The sequence below is a fragment of the Centropristis striata genome, chromosome 15, assembly GCF_030273125.1.
Source record: "Centropristis striata isolate RG_2023a ecotype Rhode Island chromosome 15, C.striata_1.0, whole genome shotgun sequence".
Classification (NCBI taxonomy): Eukaryota; Metazoa; Chordata; class Actinopteri; order Perciformes; family Serranidae; genus Centropristis; species Centropristis striata.
This window is the reverse complement of record NC_081531.1, coordinates 20,401,682-20,419,702: the sequence shown is the minus strand read 5'-3', so window position 1 is coordinate 20,419,702 and position 18,021 is coordinate 20,401,682. Positions and strand designations below refer to the sequence as shown.

The window sequence follows — 18,021 nt, the reverse complement described above, 5'->3', positions numbered from 1 at the left end:
GCTGACTGTTAGCTATGTGTACCTTTTGTTAACTGGAAATTGAATCTTCATTTGGCAGGTTGACCTCTTATATCCTGATAAGCAGACATTTAATAAAACATTTTTTGGGAGATAAAAAATTGTGATTTAAAGGTCCACCTTTTCCACGCACCTTACTTTACTCCCTCAGCAATTTTAGTAGTAGGTAACTGTCACCCTATGGCTATTAAAAAGAAAGAGATAACCTTAAGACAAACTGCCAAAAAGTGTATCTTGGGCACTGACTGTGGTGTACATTATCAAAACTGGAAGGACAAACATGACAGAAATGTCTGTACTGAGCTTGATCTATCTGATATTTGACTTTTTTCAGATCATGATGACTCACTGGAGGTTATGCTATCAGAGGATGCACTGCCTGACTTGGAGAACAGCCCCAAGTTTGTGGAGTCAGAAGACCTGGACTCTCTGCCGAAGAGGCAGTTCAAGACAGCTGAGATTGCAGATGCTGTGATGGGAACAGAAACCCCCATTGATCCGTCTGACATCGAGTCACTATTCCCAAAAAATGTGAAAGACTTTCAGTCGGGCTTCTCCCCACCCTGTGATGAGAACAGTGCCCAGTGTGTTTCACCTGCTCTGGCTGATAAAGGAGCATCACTGGAGGAGAATAATGATGAACCATCACAACAGGTAATTCACTAGAAGCACAATAACATGGATAAGAGTTGTTGTAGTCTTTTTAAAAAAATGTAATTATCATTCTGGGATAACGCTCTGGCTTGCTTTGTATTTCTTTTAACCAATCCCAATCGTTGTGGGCGATGCTAAACCCCGGAAATGGATAGCAGGGATAGTGGAAGGCATATTCTAACAGTCTACATTCTATGAGACAGATTAGACTAGTTGTAAGCTTAAAGAGTAGGGTACCTGAATCAAAACATTGGTAAAGTTTGGCTGGTGACCACTATTGTTTTATAATTTCTAGTGAAAAACATACCCTCTGTGGAGCTGCTCCAAATAGTTAGGAAATATATAGTTTATTTACATTTGAGGCACTGAACTTATTAAGGTTAATTTGAGATAATGAATGAATGAATTAAATTGTCAATTCAGGAAAGGAGAAAAATACCTCTTAAATATGCAGCATTGTATAAATAAGACATTGGTTTCCACAAGTTTTTATATTCTCTTGATTTATGCTACTTTATATTTTTATAATTGAATTGCTGTCTTGACATCTTCTGGTAATTGAATTAATTAATCCTGAACCCCTACTTTTCATCAGTCTCATATTTGGGGTCTAGACGTCACAATGGGCTGTAGGAAAATTCCATGGACAGTTCTGTTACTATTTACTGACATGTTATAAACCAAACAACTAATCAATGAATCTGATCTGGTCTTATATTTCCTATTTGAAGCCTAATTTTAGAGAAGCTTTTCTCAGAGATATGAGCTGTTTAAATAAACATGATAATGAGTGCAGTGTTAGCAGCAGTAGTGCAGAAGTTGACTTCTCTCTGGATGTTTACCCCCAGATCACTCTTGACATAGTGCGGGCGGAGCCAACTGAGGAGCAGAACACCACAGAGACCGCCAAGACGTACAAGGTGAACTGTGATAAGAGGAACATCACAGGAATGGACAATTTCACTGTGCAGGTCCTCAACGCTTCACAGGTATTATTGATGTCCTCTGAGGCTCACTGGTTGAGAAGCGCCTTATCTTTCTTCTCTGTAACAGACGTAAAACTGTAGGTGTTCAGATAATTATAGACAGAAACCTGTTAGTAAGTGTTTGTTCTACTGATTTGCTTTTGACAAGACACAAAATACTTAAAAGGCACGAACAATTTCCGCAATGCACAGAGAGAAAACAACTTAAGATTGTAGTTAGAATCAACCCAGAGCTTATTTTAGCTGCTGTGTTTTTAGTCTATATTTGTATAGATGTAATCTCCTGATAATTTCTATAAAACACAGCCCGTCTGATTTTATTCCTCAAATAAAAAGGTCAGAAGAGGATAATCCAGCCCTCAGTCTGTGTCTTTGTTCCTCATTTATCTCAGGATCTGATGGAGTTTCTGAACGCTAACAGCACAGAGTGCTCCGTGGTTCTGTTCTTCACTGCTTGGTGCCAGTTTTCAGCCAGCCTCGCACCTCACTTCAATGCCCTGCCCCGAGTCTTTCCCAGCATGCACTTCCTGGCACTGGATGCCTCGCAGCACAGCAGGTGAATGGTCATGTTTTTTTTTAAATATTAATGTTTATCATCCCTTCCTCTGTGAAAGCCCACTTTAAAGGGGCATTAAGCAATTTTTATTCCCCTTTGAGGTCTGCCTCAAGCAACATTAGCCTGTGTCTGGTAGCATTAGAATTCACAGTTTTATCATTAACAAGTAAACCAGATAATTAGATTAGGGATCAATCAAAAAATGTTCTCCACTGTTGAGAAATTTATGTGAGCAAAATCACAAACTGTAAAAAAGGGTTTCCTTCATGCTTTTGGGCAGTAATACAATTACTTAACTTACCTTTTAGAACAGAGGTTCCTAAATTTTTGAGCATGTGACACCTTAAAATAAACTAACGTCTACCTGTGACCCCTCATCACAGGTTATTGCCTCAGTGTGGATGTGTGTTTTGAGCAGGCCCCTTTTGCTTTGCCTGAGATAAATATCATAACACATACAAATAAAGCTAAATATGCCTTAAGATACCAGGAAAATTTAAACTTTGGAAAGCTTAAAGTACTAAGATTTTCATTTAAATACATGTCACTTTCTATTGACACTTTTTTTGTTTAGGTTAATGACTAGAGACTAGCAACTCATGTGAATATCTAAAACAGAATAATAATTTCTTGTTCTTCTTTCTTGTCCGTCTCCATTGTCGACCAGCCTCTCCACAAGGTTTGGGACCGTGGCAGTGCCAAACATCCTGCTGTTCCAGGGGGCCAAACCCATGGCTCGCTTCAACCACACTGACCGAACGGTGGAGACGCTCACCTCCTTCATTGCTAACCAGACAGGTACAAACTGACAGAAACGGACAGAAACAATGCAGTTTTTAGGCTTAAGATAATTTGAGTGGTCCAAAGACCAACAAGAAAAAATTGATTCCTTCTATACAAAATAAATATAATGTCTCTTTATTTCTGGAGGTAATGAGTCGCCATCAAAAAGAACTAGATGATATCTATTTTCCCCCTGCTCATCAAACCTGCTGTACTTACGGATAAACTTTTATGTGTCTCAGGGTTTGAAGCCGGCACCGACAGAATCGTGTCAGAAGCAGATTGCCTGGGCCCCCTCCCCAGCGTGCCTGTGAGGAGCATCGATTGGCTGCTGGTCTTCTCTGTCCTCTTCATCACAGGCTTCACTGTGTACGCGATCCTGCGGACTGACAGCATCCGCTGGCTCATACCAGGACAGGAGCACGAGCATCAGGACTGAAAACACACAGACTGCAAGTCACTGGATGCAAACATCATCAACATCATCATCATTTGTTATTAAAATTAACAGTTGCTAATTTGCTTATGCTTCAGGTGTGTGATGAACAAATAAATGTATGTGAGCCATTGTGATTTGTAATAAAGACTATAATGATTTGTAGCTGTTAAAATTTCGTCTTTTTATTTGATATTTTCTTTCAGCCATAATTCTGAAGTGCAAAGTGCATTAAAAATGACTTTTCAATGGTGGGGTAAGAGCAGAATCAGTTATGCAAAAGCAACGTGGACAACTAATTAAAAAACAGAAACAAGATTTTATCCACCTTTTTAAGCTGGCAAATGGTACAATTGAATTTAATATACACAATGAAAGGGGTTTTTTTTAATAATTTTTTTTTCACTAATATGGAAATATAATTGATTTTAAATGAAGTTGTGATCATGGACTGGAGAATCTGGTGTGCAAGACCTCACTATATTACTTCAGAAACACTTGTGGTTGTCACTTTGGCATAACCAGACTCCAATGGAGAATGTGGGATTTTAATCAGGCAGTAAACTGAACAGCTATGGTAAAGTGTGAGTACAGGAGAGGAGAGGACACGCAGAGAGCAGACTAGTTGCTAGTGGACAGGGTAACAGCTGACAAAGCGCCAGTTATGTCCTGGTTAATGTTTACCCTGAGGACGAGCAGCTCATGGCCCTGCAACCGTCTGTCCAGCCTGAGCAATCTGCTGCTGTCTCCGCTCTCCAAGAACCACACGTCTAAAATGGTGAGTGCTGCAGTGACAGCCAGTCATTTAGCATTAGCATGTATAAGTCTCGCATAAATCTTATCTAGATGTGAAGGTGGCGTTAGGTACGTGTGAGTGTAATCTCATGAGAGAAGCAACACCTGCACACACTTGCAGGGAGTTGCGATTTCCCCATGGAGGACGCGCCGTCTGTTGTATGAGGGTATACACACGCCAAACCCTATTCAAAAACCTCTGAATTAAAAGGCGACGTGCATGCCTGTAAACAGACGCACGTTTTAATCAGCATGTTTGGCATTTTCAAAATCCTTTAGCACCAATCTTCAATTCGGCATACATAGTTTGATGGTTGTAACTCATCAGACAGTATGAATTTAAGATTTCGACTCAGTTAGCTAATTTGTCCTATTTCCTCCGGGACGTTGCTACTTCATTTAGGACCGAAGTTCTGTGAGTAACACAAAGCTCTGATGTGTGGTTTATAAATGTCCCGTTTTAAATACAGTTGTTACAAGTCCGATAGGATTCATATTCTTTCATAAAGAGTGTGAGTGTACAGAAGAGCAAGGGAATATTAAACAGATTCGGAATTATTAACGAAGTTGTGTGTGTGTGTGTGTGTGTCTTTAAACAAAATATGAATATAATTTTGGCTATTGCTTGTTAGCCTCTCATATTCGGTGCTAGTCTGCCATCTTGTGGACGCAGCACTATAGCTCTCAGGTGACCTCCACAAAGTATGTGACATGTAATACTGTATAATGAAACACACTTAAAACTTTTTGGAGTGAACTGTCCCTTAAAAACTGGTGGATCCACGGTGACAATAAAGGCTGAATTGGCACATATGGATCAGAGTAACATCTTTAAAAAAAAAAAGTTTTAAAGATGTGATGTTATTTAATAACAATTATTCCCCTGATTTGCAATTGTAGTAACATTTAATTTATCATTTAGTAACATTAAAATGCTGTAGAAAACACCCCACAGATGGACAAAAGAGAACAAACAAAGAATAGGTGCCTCTTCCAATGTAATAACTACGACAAGAGCAACAAAATTAGCTGTACACATTGTGAATTTTGTGTGTTTGTCTCCAGTCGTCAGACTCCCACTGGCTCGCCCCTGCAGACCGGGATCAGCAGGTGAGGGACCTCAGGGCCACAGGATGGGTGGAGGTTGAGGACCGTGATGCCATCTTCAAAGAGCTTCACTTTAAAACCTTTAATCAGGTGCGTTCTGTGTATTTATGTTGGAGCACTTCTGAAATGTTAGAGCCAATGTCAGACCTTTTGTAAAGCGACTTTCTTTTTTTTTTTTTTTTTTAAGATTATTTTTTTGGTCTTTTTCATGCTTTTATTGAAAGTGACAGATAGAAAGGGGGTGACAGAGGGGAGGACATGCGGCAAAGGGAGCACAGGCCGGATTCGAACCCGGCTGCACCGCAGCAAGGACTCGGCCTTAATGGTAATGTTCTACCTGTGTGAGCCACCGGGACGCCCAGTTTTAGCACCTCTATGGTTTAATTTAGAGTTCAAACTTGGGTTTAAGGATTAGATTACATTTAGGCACAGCTGACAGTTCACTGGGCTCAAGAACATAACATACAGCAGCAGGTCATCACTTCTAATAGAAGTCAGGACGCAGACCGCCATATGCACGGCCATCTTGCTAACCATCGGAAACACACCAATTCATCTGTTTATATGCTGATTGGTTGCAGGTGCAGCAGTGGGCAGGTTCCTCTCGGCTTTCATTCAATTTTTTTTACCAAGTTTTTTACCGAGTCAGTATGTTTTTATGTAAGGAATAATTTGTGATGGTTAAAAACATCCTGTTAGTCATTATAATGAGAAACTCATTATAATGAATAATGGCAAAATAATGAGAAACTTTTCAAAATAATGGCGTGGTTTCCTAAAATAATGACTTTGTGGTCTAAAAAAATGACTAAGTGTCTCAAAAATAACGAATACTGCTGAAATAATGTATTTCAAAATATTGTATTATTAAAAAATGATTGTGAAACGCTCAATAATGACGTAGTATTTAAAAATATGATAAATCATCTTAGAATAAGGAGAAGCTTTTTAAAAATAATGTAGTATTTCAGAATATAATGAATTATCAGAAATTAATGAAAAACATACAGTTCTCAAAATAATGACTCACTTATCTTGAAATAATGACTTTAGTATTGCAAATAAAGAGAAACTTTAAAAATAATGACTTAAAATCTCAAAAATAACGACTCAGTATCTCACAGCCCTTTTTAACAAAGGCGACTTGCTCAGGTGTTATTGTGACCTGGCACAGTTTGGTCATAAGAGTCCTCAAACAGAAACAGGTGCTGTGACTGTTCATTCATATACGGCCAGTTGTTAAAGCCATGAGATGTGAATTACAGGCTCTAGAAAATAAGCCTGTATTGCTTACATTGCTTACCTTGTTATTTGTATATTTTAAAACTCATCAGTGTTCCCACAGATATGTATTTATAGTATGTTTTGGTTATTTTCATTAATCAGGGTCTGCCTTTTCTGTGTAACAGAGCTGCCTCGATTAGTACTGCAAACAACTTGAAGTGTTGAATTTTAACAGCAAACTAGTTGGCACAGAAAAATATTACTTCCAGTGACTGTATCCCACTTATTGTGACCTATGTGGCACTTCATAACAGTTTTAAGAAAGGAAAAACTTAAAGTTATGTATAAATGTTTTTTGGCACATCACTGGTAGGCAGTTTGCTACTTTGCCTCAGTCCTGTATTGGGCGAAGTAAACTGCAACATCTCAAGGCCACTTAGCGGACTTCCTCTAATCCTGTCGTTAGTTGTTTTAGCCCCTAAAATAGTCTGTTTTTACACTTCCCTGTGTTTGAAGTCGGGGGTTGAGCGCTGACCTCCCCCATCTGCTCCTCCTGGCTCTAAAGCCTCTCCTCTTACCCCGACACGTCAGGCTGCATTACTCTGAGACATGCCAGGCAGCCAGTTGGCAGCAATTGGGGTTTCGATCAGAATGATTTCTTTCACAAACAATCAAATTGGTTAAAATGTTTCATCTGGTTCACAAACCACTAACAACCCCATCATTCCTGCTGGTAGATGTGCATAGCTTTCTTTTTTTTTCTTGCTCGTTGCCACCCTCGTTCCCCATCTCCGTCTTTGTCTGTCTCTCATTCCCATTCTGTGCCCCATGTTATTGGGGAATGAGCTCACGTTGTTCCAATTTTACATGTTGGCAACTCTCTCCGTCTGTCTCTCTGTCTTTCTCTTTCACTCGCTTTTATTCTCTCTCCAGACACCCCTCCAATTCTCTGATACTTTTTCACAAACTCTCTAGCTCGTTTTTCATGGCTGTTCTTAAAGGGCTTTTACCAGAGGGGAATGGAGATGAGGAGCGACACGCTGGCTGATTTCCATTCGCCACTTATCTGCAAGTGATGGGCTTGAGGAAATCAGATCCCCGAGAGTTTATAATGAGAATAAAAAAATCCTCCCCCTGTGAGTTGAAACACTTCTTCTTATGGCCTCTAGGGGGGGCTAGAGACATGTCTATGACTGTTTGAATCCACAGTGGCAGTCTGATGAATACATGAGGCACAGATCATAGCTATAAGTGAAGTCAAAAAGAACATGACAGCTGGATTTGCTTTTTAAAAATTTATTTTCTTTGATTACTGCAAGTGGAAAGTGTTATGATGCTGCTGCAGCTCAGTAATTTATCTGTGGCGTGTGGGTAAACTGTGCGTTGATAGTGGCAGCCGTCTGAGAAGCAACTGACTTATTTTCCTCATCAAGTCCAATGATGTTTAATCAGGTTTGAGAGGCGAAATCCTCCGTCTGGAGTCGCTTTGGTCAGTGAGAATCCCTGCAATCAAATGTGGAAACATCTGTGTGTGTGTCTTTAATACTGTAAATTCTGGTTGGAATTGTGCTTGTTTTTAAGGTGCACTCACTGATATTGTTTACGCATCAAGCTTTATGTTATGCATGTTTACAGATGACCATCTGCTTTACGTTTCGGTGGATGAAGTGGAAAGATTCATGCGACACAGTGAAATGAGTAGCCTTAAGATGCAGTTTGTATTGGAGAGGTGAGCTGTGTATGCTCAACTGTTGTGTTATGTTAGCTGAAGTTGACAACGACGACATTCCATCTCTTCCCCACAAAAATCACTCAAAAGCTGCATGTCTAGAGTGAACTAAACCATTTTTTGGGGGGGGGTTATCAGGCAGATGATAGTGTTCGCTGGTTCATTTAGTTTTACAGGTGAATTTTAGAAAAAGTGCTGAAATCTTTAGTCTGGCCATGAAAATAACTGAATTAAGGACAATTTTGATAATTGCTTTAGTATAACGGAAAAATGACAAAAATTAGTATTTGCTGCTTCTCTCTGTTTTATACTAATTTTTTTTTATTGAATATAAGGTCATACATATTGGGTATTAGGCTGTTGTTCAGACAAAACAGCCATTCTGAACACATTACAGTGAAAAGATTAAATGGTGACTGAAAAATGGACAGATACTGGAAATCAGATTTCTGTTCTTGATTATAAAGCTAGTCTAGTTGCTATAAATACTCTAGAAGTATCAAATTCACAGAGAAATGTACACAGCCCATACTCAGAAACTGTGTCTCAAAAGGAGCCATCAGGACCTCTGTAGATTCTGTAAGAATGTGTCAACTATAGTATTTACAGGTAGAAAGTGTGGCAGTAGTGCCACTTAAATCAGTTTGTGACTGAAATGAAGGTGCAGAGACATAGAGAGTGCAGATGCAGAAGACCTGGAAATATTGACCAATCATAGCTGGCGAGACTTTTCAGGAGGGGGGTCGTAAAAGAAACAGGTGCTAAAACAGAGTATTTCAGACAGAGAGTGAATACAGGTATAATTGAGACAAATAATTACATTACAGCATGTAAACATGTTGTAGTGGAAACACAGTAACCAGGTATGAACCTGAAAATGAGCATTAAATGTCTCCTTTAACTGACCAATTAATCAAGAGTTTAATATATAATGAACACATTTTTTGGCAATCCTTTGTGACATATATTACATTGGAAACTGTACTAAGACAGTGTATTTTATGTCGAAACTGAATTCTGTTTTTTAAGTTTTTTTTGGAATCGGGATGTATAATGTAAACATTGAAATAAAATATTGAGCAGAATTTCATTACATATCTATGTCTAATTCACATTAATGAAAGGTAGTTTGAGTGAAGAGGATGTATGGATTTGCAAAAGTCATGCTTCTGTAGGATAAATTGCTGTATTATTTCATATGATGCAGTATATTGTTACATCCTCAGTGCATATTTGAAGTATTGACCCTTGTGTATGTTCTTAGCAGGAGCTGTATTGCTGCGTTTCTGTTCTCCTAACCTTTCAGTGACTTCAGTACATGACCATGTGTGTGATCAAAGGAGATATTGAAAAATCAGTTATAAAAGGTCTGTTAGTTGGCTCAAAATGAGCACATACATGTCACAGACTGATGCCGTGATGCAGTGAAACTCCACAATTCTGCTGTAGAAACTGTTTTGAGGTCATATTAGAAAGCTGTTCCGTTTTAAAAGGTTTACTAGCATAAAAACGTAAAGTAGAACTTGATTTTTAAACATTTAAAACATTTACAAGCATATCCATGTAGAAGAAATAATGAAAAACAACAAAGAAAAGAAACTTTGAGACAAACAACATGCCCAAGTTGTGGTTAACCCCAGACGATAACCGCATTACAAGCACCGGAAAAGGCTGCAGCGTCCACACAGCTTCTGGACTTAAGTTCCAATTTTGAGACTGAGGAGAGCGCTGCTGTGTTCCGACAGCTCCCTCTGCTCCCTCCGCTCCGCTCTCTGAGGCTTATCCCTCTTTTTATATTCACTTGGGGGCTCCCTCTCCACCAAATCTCCTTCAAGCCTCTGCCTCTCGTTACGGGCCTTGCTCTGCCTGTGTTGAATAAGTTGTCCTACAACTAAAACTGAGCCCCTGGGTAAACCAAACTCTCAGAGTCATCCCCCTCCTGCTTTACACACACACACACACACACACACACACACGGTCTCACAGTATGCATGCACAGGGGTTACACTCATTAATTATTTTGCTGACATTAGTTACTTCCTTGATTGCCTTGTTGTGCTCTGAACCTTTTAAGCAACTAAAATTCAGATATGTAGAATTATGATATACAGTTATAATTTGGGTCAATCTTCAAGCAAAAACAATAAATATTTGTAGATTATAGCTCCAAAAATACTATGATAACCATAGTTTTATTTGTGTCACATTATTTTCAAGTTGGTGCTTGAATGAGGATGTAATTATTTATTGAAAACCTAATGGATAGATTTTATCAGTATTGGAAATAATCAGCTCTAACTCAATTAACTGTTAATTTAAACGTTTTGTAGGTTGTTCTTTCTTAACTATGGGATAGGTGTGGGGAAGTTTAAGTTTGTTTTTAAAAGAGCTGCTTACCCTCCAAGAATTTAGTCAGTGGACTGTTTTAGTGTCGTAAATTAACAGTTCCAGCGGATTCTGCACCTTGACGAAAATGTAATCTGGCAGAAACACGAAATACTGTTGATCTTCCGGCATGAAAATGTTTTAAATTGACATTGCATAATCAGTCCTCTGGCTTTTAAAAACTCCATATCTAAATCCTAGTATTTACACATGCATGTATACATAATCGCCCTACACAAGCACTCGCACTATATCCCTTACTCCGGTTAATCGGCTCAGCGGTGTTCAGTTCCCACCTCTGTCTCAAAAATGGAACTTTCCCTGGGAACTGGAGGCATCACGCATTCATCTCATCTTGTGCAAATGGCTGCAGGGAAGCAGTGAGGTGTGGCGCCCAAGCGGAGGTGGTTAGATAATCTGGCTATCAGTCGTTGGGTAAGCTAAGATGGCCCTGACGTCTGCTGCCTTTTGACGAGCCCAATGTCTCCCTAAGCCCTCGCTGGTAACCCTGCAGTTAATGAGGGGGTTTGCATAAGTTGGTCTTAACGCCATGCCTGAGCATTACATGACACTCGTTACATAAATAGGAGCTGACTTGCGTGAACATTTGTTACAAAGGATATTAGTCACTTAATGAGTGTTCACAGTCTGCATCACCATTGTCAAGGTATCAAATTGAAGCTCTTCTGTGTTTTGCAACTTTAAGGACATGCATTTGAGAAGATTATGATGTTACACATGCCCAGCAGAGCTTTTTCAACAGCACCAGAAACCTTCAGCGCTTGGCAGCTCCGCTTCATAATTATTCAATATTTTGCTTTAAGTTACATGTCAACTTAGCGGCCAGCCTTGTCCGGCCAGCTGGAAGCTAGTGAAGAGCTGTTTGGGAAAGGAGAAAAATGAGACATAAGAGGTGTGGTCGTCATCATCATCACCACCACCACCACCGCCGTGCAATTCACAGCGTTCTTGCCTTTCACTGTGGAGGAGCGAAGGTCTTCCAGGGGGCTGATGCTGACGCGGGTGATGATGGGGCTCGCAGAGTAATCATCGGGTAGTCCTGGTGGTGTGTAATGGAGGAAAGCGGCTTGTCTTCATGTGTGTGTCGACACATACTTGTGTGTACGCTGAAGAGGTTTACATATGTGCATTCATACATGCATCAGTGTGCCTGTGTGTGTCTGTCAGAGGCTAGTAAGAGTAGGCACAATCTGCATGCACTTAGTCCTGGCAAGACAGAGCAGGCGTTTCTAAGCCCCTGGACCGCGCGGCGGTGGAAAACCGATCTGTAAATAACAGACACATGTGTTTGAAACTGAGTCCTGTATTCCAGCCCACGGCCGCAACGAGAGAGAGAACACCACTCTGCTCCGACGTCAAATTGTCTCATCCAGTGTTGTATGACAATCATGCCGTAATAGCACCAAATCGGCTCCTCAAAAGCGGGTGCGTGGGGAAAGGGGCATAGAGGGGGTCTGCCGTCGGGTGTTTCTGATTATTTGAGACGGGGGCCTGCATAATGTCATGTCAAATTATCTGACTCTGACAGCTACAGCTTGTTGGGCCAGTTGGAGGGAACGGCTGGCTGGCTGAATGGATGGATAGCCGACTGGCTGGCTGACCTGTTGGCTCAAGAAGTGTGGCCCAGACAATACAAATGGGGTAAACAAAGCACTTTGAGAGGGAGAGTCCTTGACCTCTGTTGACATAAGACCTCGGCTGGGAGTTGAGGGTTGGTTTTATTTCCTTGTTTGGCCCAAGTGGATGGCGTTGAAATGACCTACAGGTGACAGACAGGCGTAGCACCGCCACTTCGTCAGTATTGTGTCCTGCTACTCTCCTTACTGCCCCCGAGGGACCACCACCTGTGAGAGAAGGCCGATGTAGGGCGACTTTTCAGGCCTTTTCAGGCTTTTTGGACATTCAACTCCAATTCATTTGTATTTGGAGATTACTGCTTTGTTTGCTTTTTTTCTCTCCCTATTTAGTCTTCCTGGGACATGCAGAGTTGTCTCTCAGGGTTCATGTTGCGTACACTCCAAATCTGTCATCTTCTGCTTCACATTGTGCTTTCCTCCAAATTACATTTTGCTCTGCGGTTCATTTGCATTTCAATGTGGTCTAAACGTGGATATGTATTTTCCCGGGAAGTGTGACACTTTGCTTGATAAAAGCAGTGCTACCCACACATTGTGTAGCACTTTGAAGTTTGGATAATGAGTTTAAGCTCTGGTTGAAGTTGGTTCACTGTCAATTCAGTGGATTCAAAAATGCAAATAAAAAACACACTTATAATGCAGCATTTGTTCTTAATCATTGGATAACTTCATCGTGCCATGAGCCAGCTTTGGAAGAAAAAAAAACCTTTTGAATTAAACCTGAATTGAAGTGACCAATTATTCGTCCAGACTACGAGTTCCTTTTCTGCCAAGTGTTGGAATCTGTGGAAATGTACCATACAGATGTGACTGCAGATGTTTGCAGTTGCGCGTCCGTTGTAATGTCAGTGAATCTACAACTGTATTATTGTGATAATGTTGCTTTAAAGTGGTGTGACCCAGTTGGCAGATATGTAGTGCAATGGGTCCTCCCTGTATAAAAGAGGGAAGTACACCCATTATTCACACATACTGATCAAGGCCAGGAGCCTGAAAACGGTTAATCTCCAGCGGGAATAAATATGAAACCGTTCCAGTACAATTCAACCATATATTCTTACAGTCATGTAGACGGCCATAATCAACACACAACATTTGTAATTCAAGCAACAATCGAAACAGACATTAAGTAGAGCCTGGCTGTCTTTTTTAGGCTGTCTTTATACTATATCACCTACCTTCCTCCTTTGCTCCTGCCATAAATACTGCATTCCAGTTATGTTAGCTTATTGAGACAAACAAAAAAGTAACATTTCATATGATGAACTATTTGCATCAGAGATATCACAGCTTTATTTTGGGCAGCGGTAATATTTTCAGAATAGTCCGGAGAGGGCAATGGTGGTGCCAATGATGGTGACAAAAATAAAGATAATGACTTTGATTGATTTTAAAATTTAGCCTGTGTGTTCTTAATGCATTTTCTTTAACCCAAGTTTGGGCTGAAGTTTGGTAGTGTGTTGAAATGCTAAAGGGGGAGAGCTTTTGTTCCATAACAGAGCCCAGGCTGAAAAGTGAGTTTTTGAAAGAACATGGTGTTTTGAAATGGGACAATGTGCAGGAACCCGTTAAGTGTTCACACAGAATCCTTTTACCTGTCAGTCAATGTTCCTCGGCAGCAGATTAGCCTGAGCTCAGCCCTGAGAGAGAGCGGACATGTTTGGACAACACCTGACATGACAGGCTGCTTAGCCATCTCCATTAGAGCCAATGAGAGCTGAGAAAAAGCAGACAGCCTCAGTCTCCAAATTGGTGCCAGTGGGGTCAAGTTGCAGGAATATGCCAATTACTTAAATTGATCAGGAGACGGTTTCCTTGATAACCAATTTGATCAAGCTGCTGATCGTGTTACATGTGCCGCAGTGCACGGGCACTGAACAGGACGTCTCAGAAATTGGTTACAACGCACTAAAAAGGCGAAACGTAATTTCTTCTGTGAGAGTAATTCTGTTTCGTCATGTCAGGTGGTGGACAGGGCCGCAGCCATGGCCTGTAAACAATGGCGTTTCAGTTGATTTAATTAGGCAGGGAGGAAGTATTTAGGGGCTTAATTGAGATTGCAGTGGGAAATTGCTCTGAAATAGGTCTACCTGATTTTTTTTTCTCCTCTCTTCACAGTGGGCATGACGAGGGATTTCACTCTCCTCTTTGTAGATAATTAGAATAACCGTAATCACTCCCTGGATGGCCTGTGATTGGAGAGAGCCACATGCAAAACTCGAAATATGAAGAGTGTGTATGTTTCTGAGTGTGTGCCTGCATGCTGGCTGCTCCTTACGTTAGTGTGGAAGTATGCACATACATGCCTTCATGAAGGGTTTCCATGCAGAGACGCCGTCTTGTGCTTTTCTGTGCCTCAGATGGCAGCATTGCTCCTTGTGCTGTGTGTGTGTGTGTGTGTGTGTGTGCTGCTCCGTGTTTTATTTATTTCTGGTACAGCTGCAACAATTAGTCCATTAATCAATTAGTCACCAGAACCTAATTGGCTATTTTAGCTCTTTTAATGAAGAGTTAATCAGTCTTCTTTTAAAAAAAAAAAATGCCCTTCTCAAATACGAATATGCTGTATGTATTATCCTGTGATAACAAACTGAATATCATTGACTATTAAACTATTTGTTGACAGTTGAAGGTGCCACCTTGGGCTTTGGGTAAATGTGATGGGCATTTTTTATTATTTTCTGCCTTTTTTAAAGACCAAATTGCAACATGATAAATCAACAAAATAATATATAATTAAATTATTATAATGATTAAAATAATGGTAATTAAAATAATCCTTAGTTGCAGCCTAACTTTTTCATCCTCAGTTTATTGATTCTGACCTTTTTAGTTTATCTAGTTTAGATCTCTTCCAGGAGGAACTTTGTGTGTTTTAATAGTAATAGTTTCACAAAATGATTATATGTATATTGTTGGGGGAAAAAATGTAATTGCATTTTTGTAGTCAGTTACCTGTGAGACACTGGCCAGGTATTTCTTTATTTATTGAATGAATTTAAACTTTATACAGTATTTGGAGGCCGCCATATGTGATGCTGTTAGTTTTGCTTTATATTTTTATTATATAAAATATCATTTTAAAAGTTGTTTTTAATACACGGTCGCCCATAAAGTTGGAATAAAATATATATATTTTTGACCTATTTCCATGAAATGAATGTGAGGATGTGATTTAGATAAAGTGTATATCTTCTCAAACTTCATTAATCAATCTCTTCCAAATTCTTCCATCTTAATGGGCCACCATGTATTTTCATGGCATACCATGATATTAATTTTGAGGGTTATCATATTATATACATGTCAACAGTATTGAAAAAAATCATGCAACCAAACAGAGAACCTGTGGGTGTGCATCTCCTTTCTTCTTTGACTGTCTGACTGTCAGTTAGAAGAGAGATAAGTTTTTTGTTTATAAAAATATATATAATTATAATTACAATTGTGTAATACTGAATGCTGAAATATTTTCTGAGATGGTTTATGGATTGTGAAAATCCATACTGTGCATACTGTTGCACCCCTACTCCATTCATATCAATAAAGGTGGATGAGACTAAAATGAAGATTTTTTTTTTTAGAGGAGAACTCTGTTTTTGATGGACAGTTGATTGTTTTTTCCTAACCAGGCATTTGGCTTCATGTCACGAGTGGCTCTACAGGCAGAGAAGATGAACCATCATCCAGAATGGTTCAACGTTTATAATAAGGTAATACCTTTCTCCACATTATGGCCTAAATCACAATTTGTTATAGTGATTGAAGAGTCACTTACAGTGCTGCATTTGTTTAGTATCCATTACCGAAATCACAGCTTGTAGAATCAAACAGTGTTATCACGGCTGCATGTTTGAGTTACCGCCATATTTGCAATGCTACGGTTGGCTTATGACAAATTACAGACACACTGAGATCAATCTACCCTGGATAAAGTCAGATTTTTTCATGTCAAACAATCCTCACTGGTTCTGGAGAGCTCTCCACTCAAAGCTTGAAACACACTCCGTTAGTCAGAACGATGAAAAACGCAGTAGCTTCACACTCTAATCCCATCGTTTTTCTTGCGAAAAGCTCTGCAAATATCTCTACCTCCCCTCCACAACCCCAACGCTCATGCACACTCTCACTTTCTCTGCCTCAGAAATAAAGTAGTGGTTGATATGACAAACCCAGTCCCTGAAAATCTCTCAGCATTAGGCTGTAGCCACTGAGTTACTGTGTGGTGGACCGGGCCGCTCTGACAGGAATGCTGCTCCTAATCCACTCTTTATTAAAGTGGCTGTAGTATGGTGCTACAGGTCTCTGGGCCCCCACAGCACTTTCCACCAGACACTTACACATAAATCCCACTCTAACTGAACTTCTGCCTGGACAAAATAGATGCTGTATACTGAGCTACTGCTAATGTTCTGTTATTATTCATTCATGCTCTGTTCTGTTTTATTGGCTCTCCTTATTAAGATGCAAGTTTACAAACATTTGTTTCTGCTCATTGGCTGAGTCAAACCTCAGTGGGTGGAGCCAAATGCAGCCTGTTGGACATCCACTGAATCTATCACAGTTCCTGCCCAATAAAGGGACAATATCTGTCACTCTGTGTGTATCAAGGCTTCAAGGAAACTGTTCAACATTATGGAAACATGCTTGTTTAATATTCATATCAGAAGATTTATATCAATCCATCATACAGAGCTAGAGTCAGTAACAGCCAAGCTAAATTGGCATACAGACTGGAAACAGGGGAACCAGTTAGCCTGGTTCTCTCCAAATGAGACTCACCAACACCTCTAAAGCTAAACAAAAATGTGAAAAGAGCAATTTGTGGTTTCAGGGGGAGTTGTGTGCTGGAAGTTAGTCCTGTCAAACAGAGGCCGAACCAAATCCTCTGCTCACCAGCTGAATCTGGGAACCCCCCCAATATCCAATGGAGAACATATCTTTTTTTTAATTTATTTTTTCTCCGAAAAGTGATTTTAACACGTGTATGTATCCTCACAGGTCCAAATTACACTGACTACACATGACTGTGGAGGACTGTCGAAACGGGACATTAAAATGGCCAAGTTTATTGACAAAATTGCACTTTCAATGTAATGTTTTTGCCTTTAATCAGAAAATTCACTTTGTTTTTCTGCTTTCAGTGACTGTTCTGCTCAGACAAAGAAGTATTCCCCATAAACATGATTGAATTAATTAATTAATTCTGTTGATTCATAGAACTGGGTTCATTTTAAATAAAAACTGTGAAATGTTTTCTATTTTTATTGTTTTATTTTGTTTGCAATATTTTTTGTAAAAGCTTTCTGTAAGAATAAAACTTTGCTTTTGTGAACCTCTGTTGTCTCACCAGGCTTTGGAGAAAACCATGCCCTTTGGTTAGGTTTCGGGGCTCCATCACTAACTGATTCTGGCAGATTTAATTTCAATGTGTGTGTCACTGTGTGGTTTTCTTGTTTTCAGCAGTGTTTATTTTCACACATGGAATTAAAATGGAGTGTAATTGCTCTGCAGTACTCTGTCCGGTACTTGCCAATGATCCAGAGGATACTTTTCCCTGTCAGTCCTCCACCAAGACCACATGTTCTCCTGTTGGCCATGGAAAGTGGAGCAAAATGAGGAAGGGGTCAAAGTCAGTAGGAAGGGGATTTGTGTGATTTACGGTTTGGTAAGGGATGAGTCAGATAGGG

At 39.9% G+C, this 18,021-nt stretch overlaps 2 protein-coding genes across 2 annotated transcripts in view; both read left to right on the top strand.

Moving 5' to 3' along the window:
• txndc15 (thioredoxin domain containing 15) overlaps nt 1-3,598 on the top strand; it is a 4,344-nt gene extending 746 nt beyond the window's left edge. Inside the window, exons 2-6 of the mRNA XM_059351687.1 lie at nt 353-672; nt 1,521-1,661; nt 2,051-2,214; nt 2,882-3,012; nt 3,240-3,598. Of these exons, the coding sequence (XP_059207670.1) occupies nt 353-672; nt 1,521-1,661; nt 2,051-2,214; nt 2,882-3,012; nt 3,240-3,436 (953 nt within the window). The 3' untranslated portion in view covers nt 3,437-3,598. The remainder of the gene's footprint in view (nt 1-352; nt 673-1,520; nt 1,662-2,050; nt 2,215-2,881; nt 3,013-3,239) is intronic.
• A 423-nt stretch (nt 3,599-4,021) lies between these two features.
• On the top strand, nt 4,022-17,739 carry LOC131986634 (pterin-4-alpha-carbinolamine dehydratase 2-like). Its single transcript, XM_059351688.1, has 4 exons — nt 4,022-4,211; nt 5,294-5,425; nt 15,964-16,044; nt 17,333-17,739. Exons 1-4 carry the CDS (start codon nt 4,098-4,100, stop codon nt 17,426-17,428), a joined length of 423 nt encoding a protein of 140 aa, XP_059207671.1. The 5' UTR covers nt 4,022-4,097; the 3' UTR covers nt 17,429-17,739.
• Nucleotides 17,740-18,021: the final 282 nt, after the last annotated feature.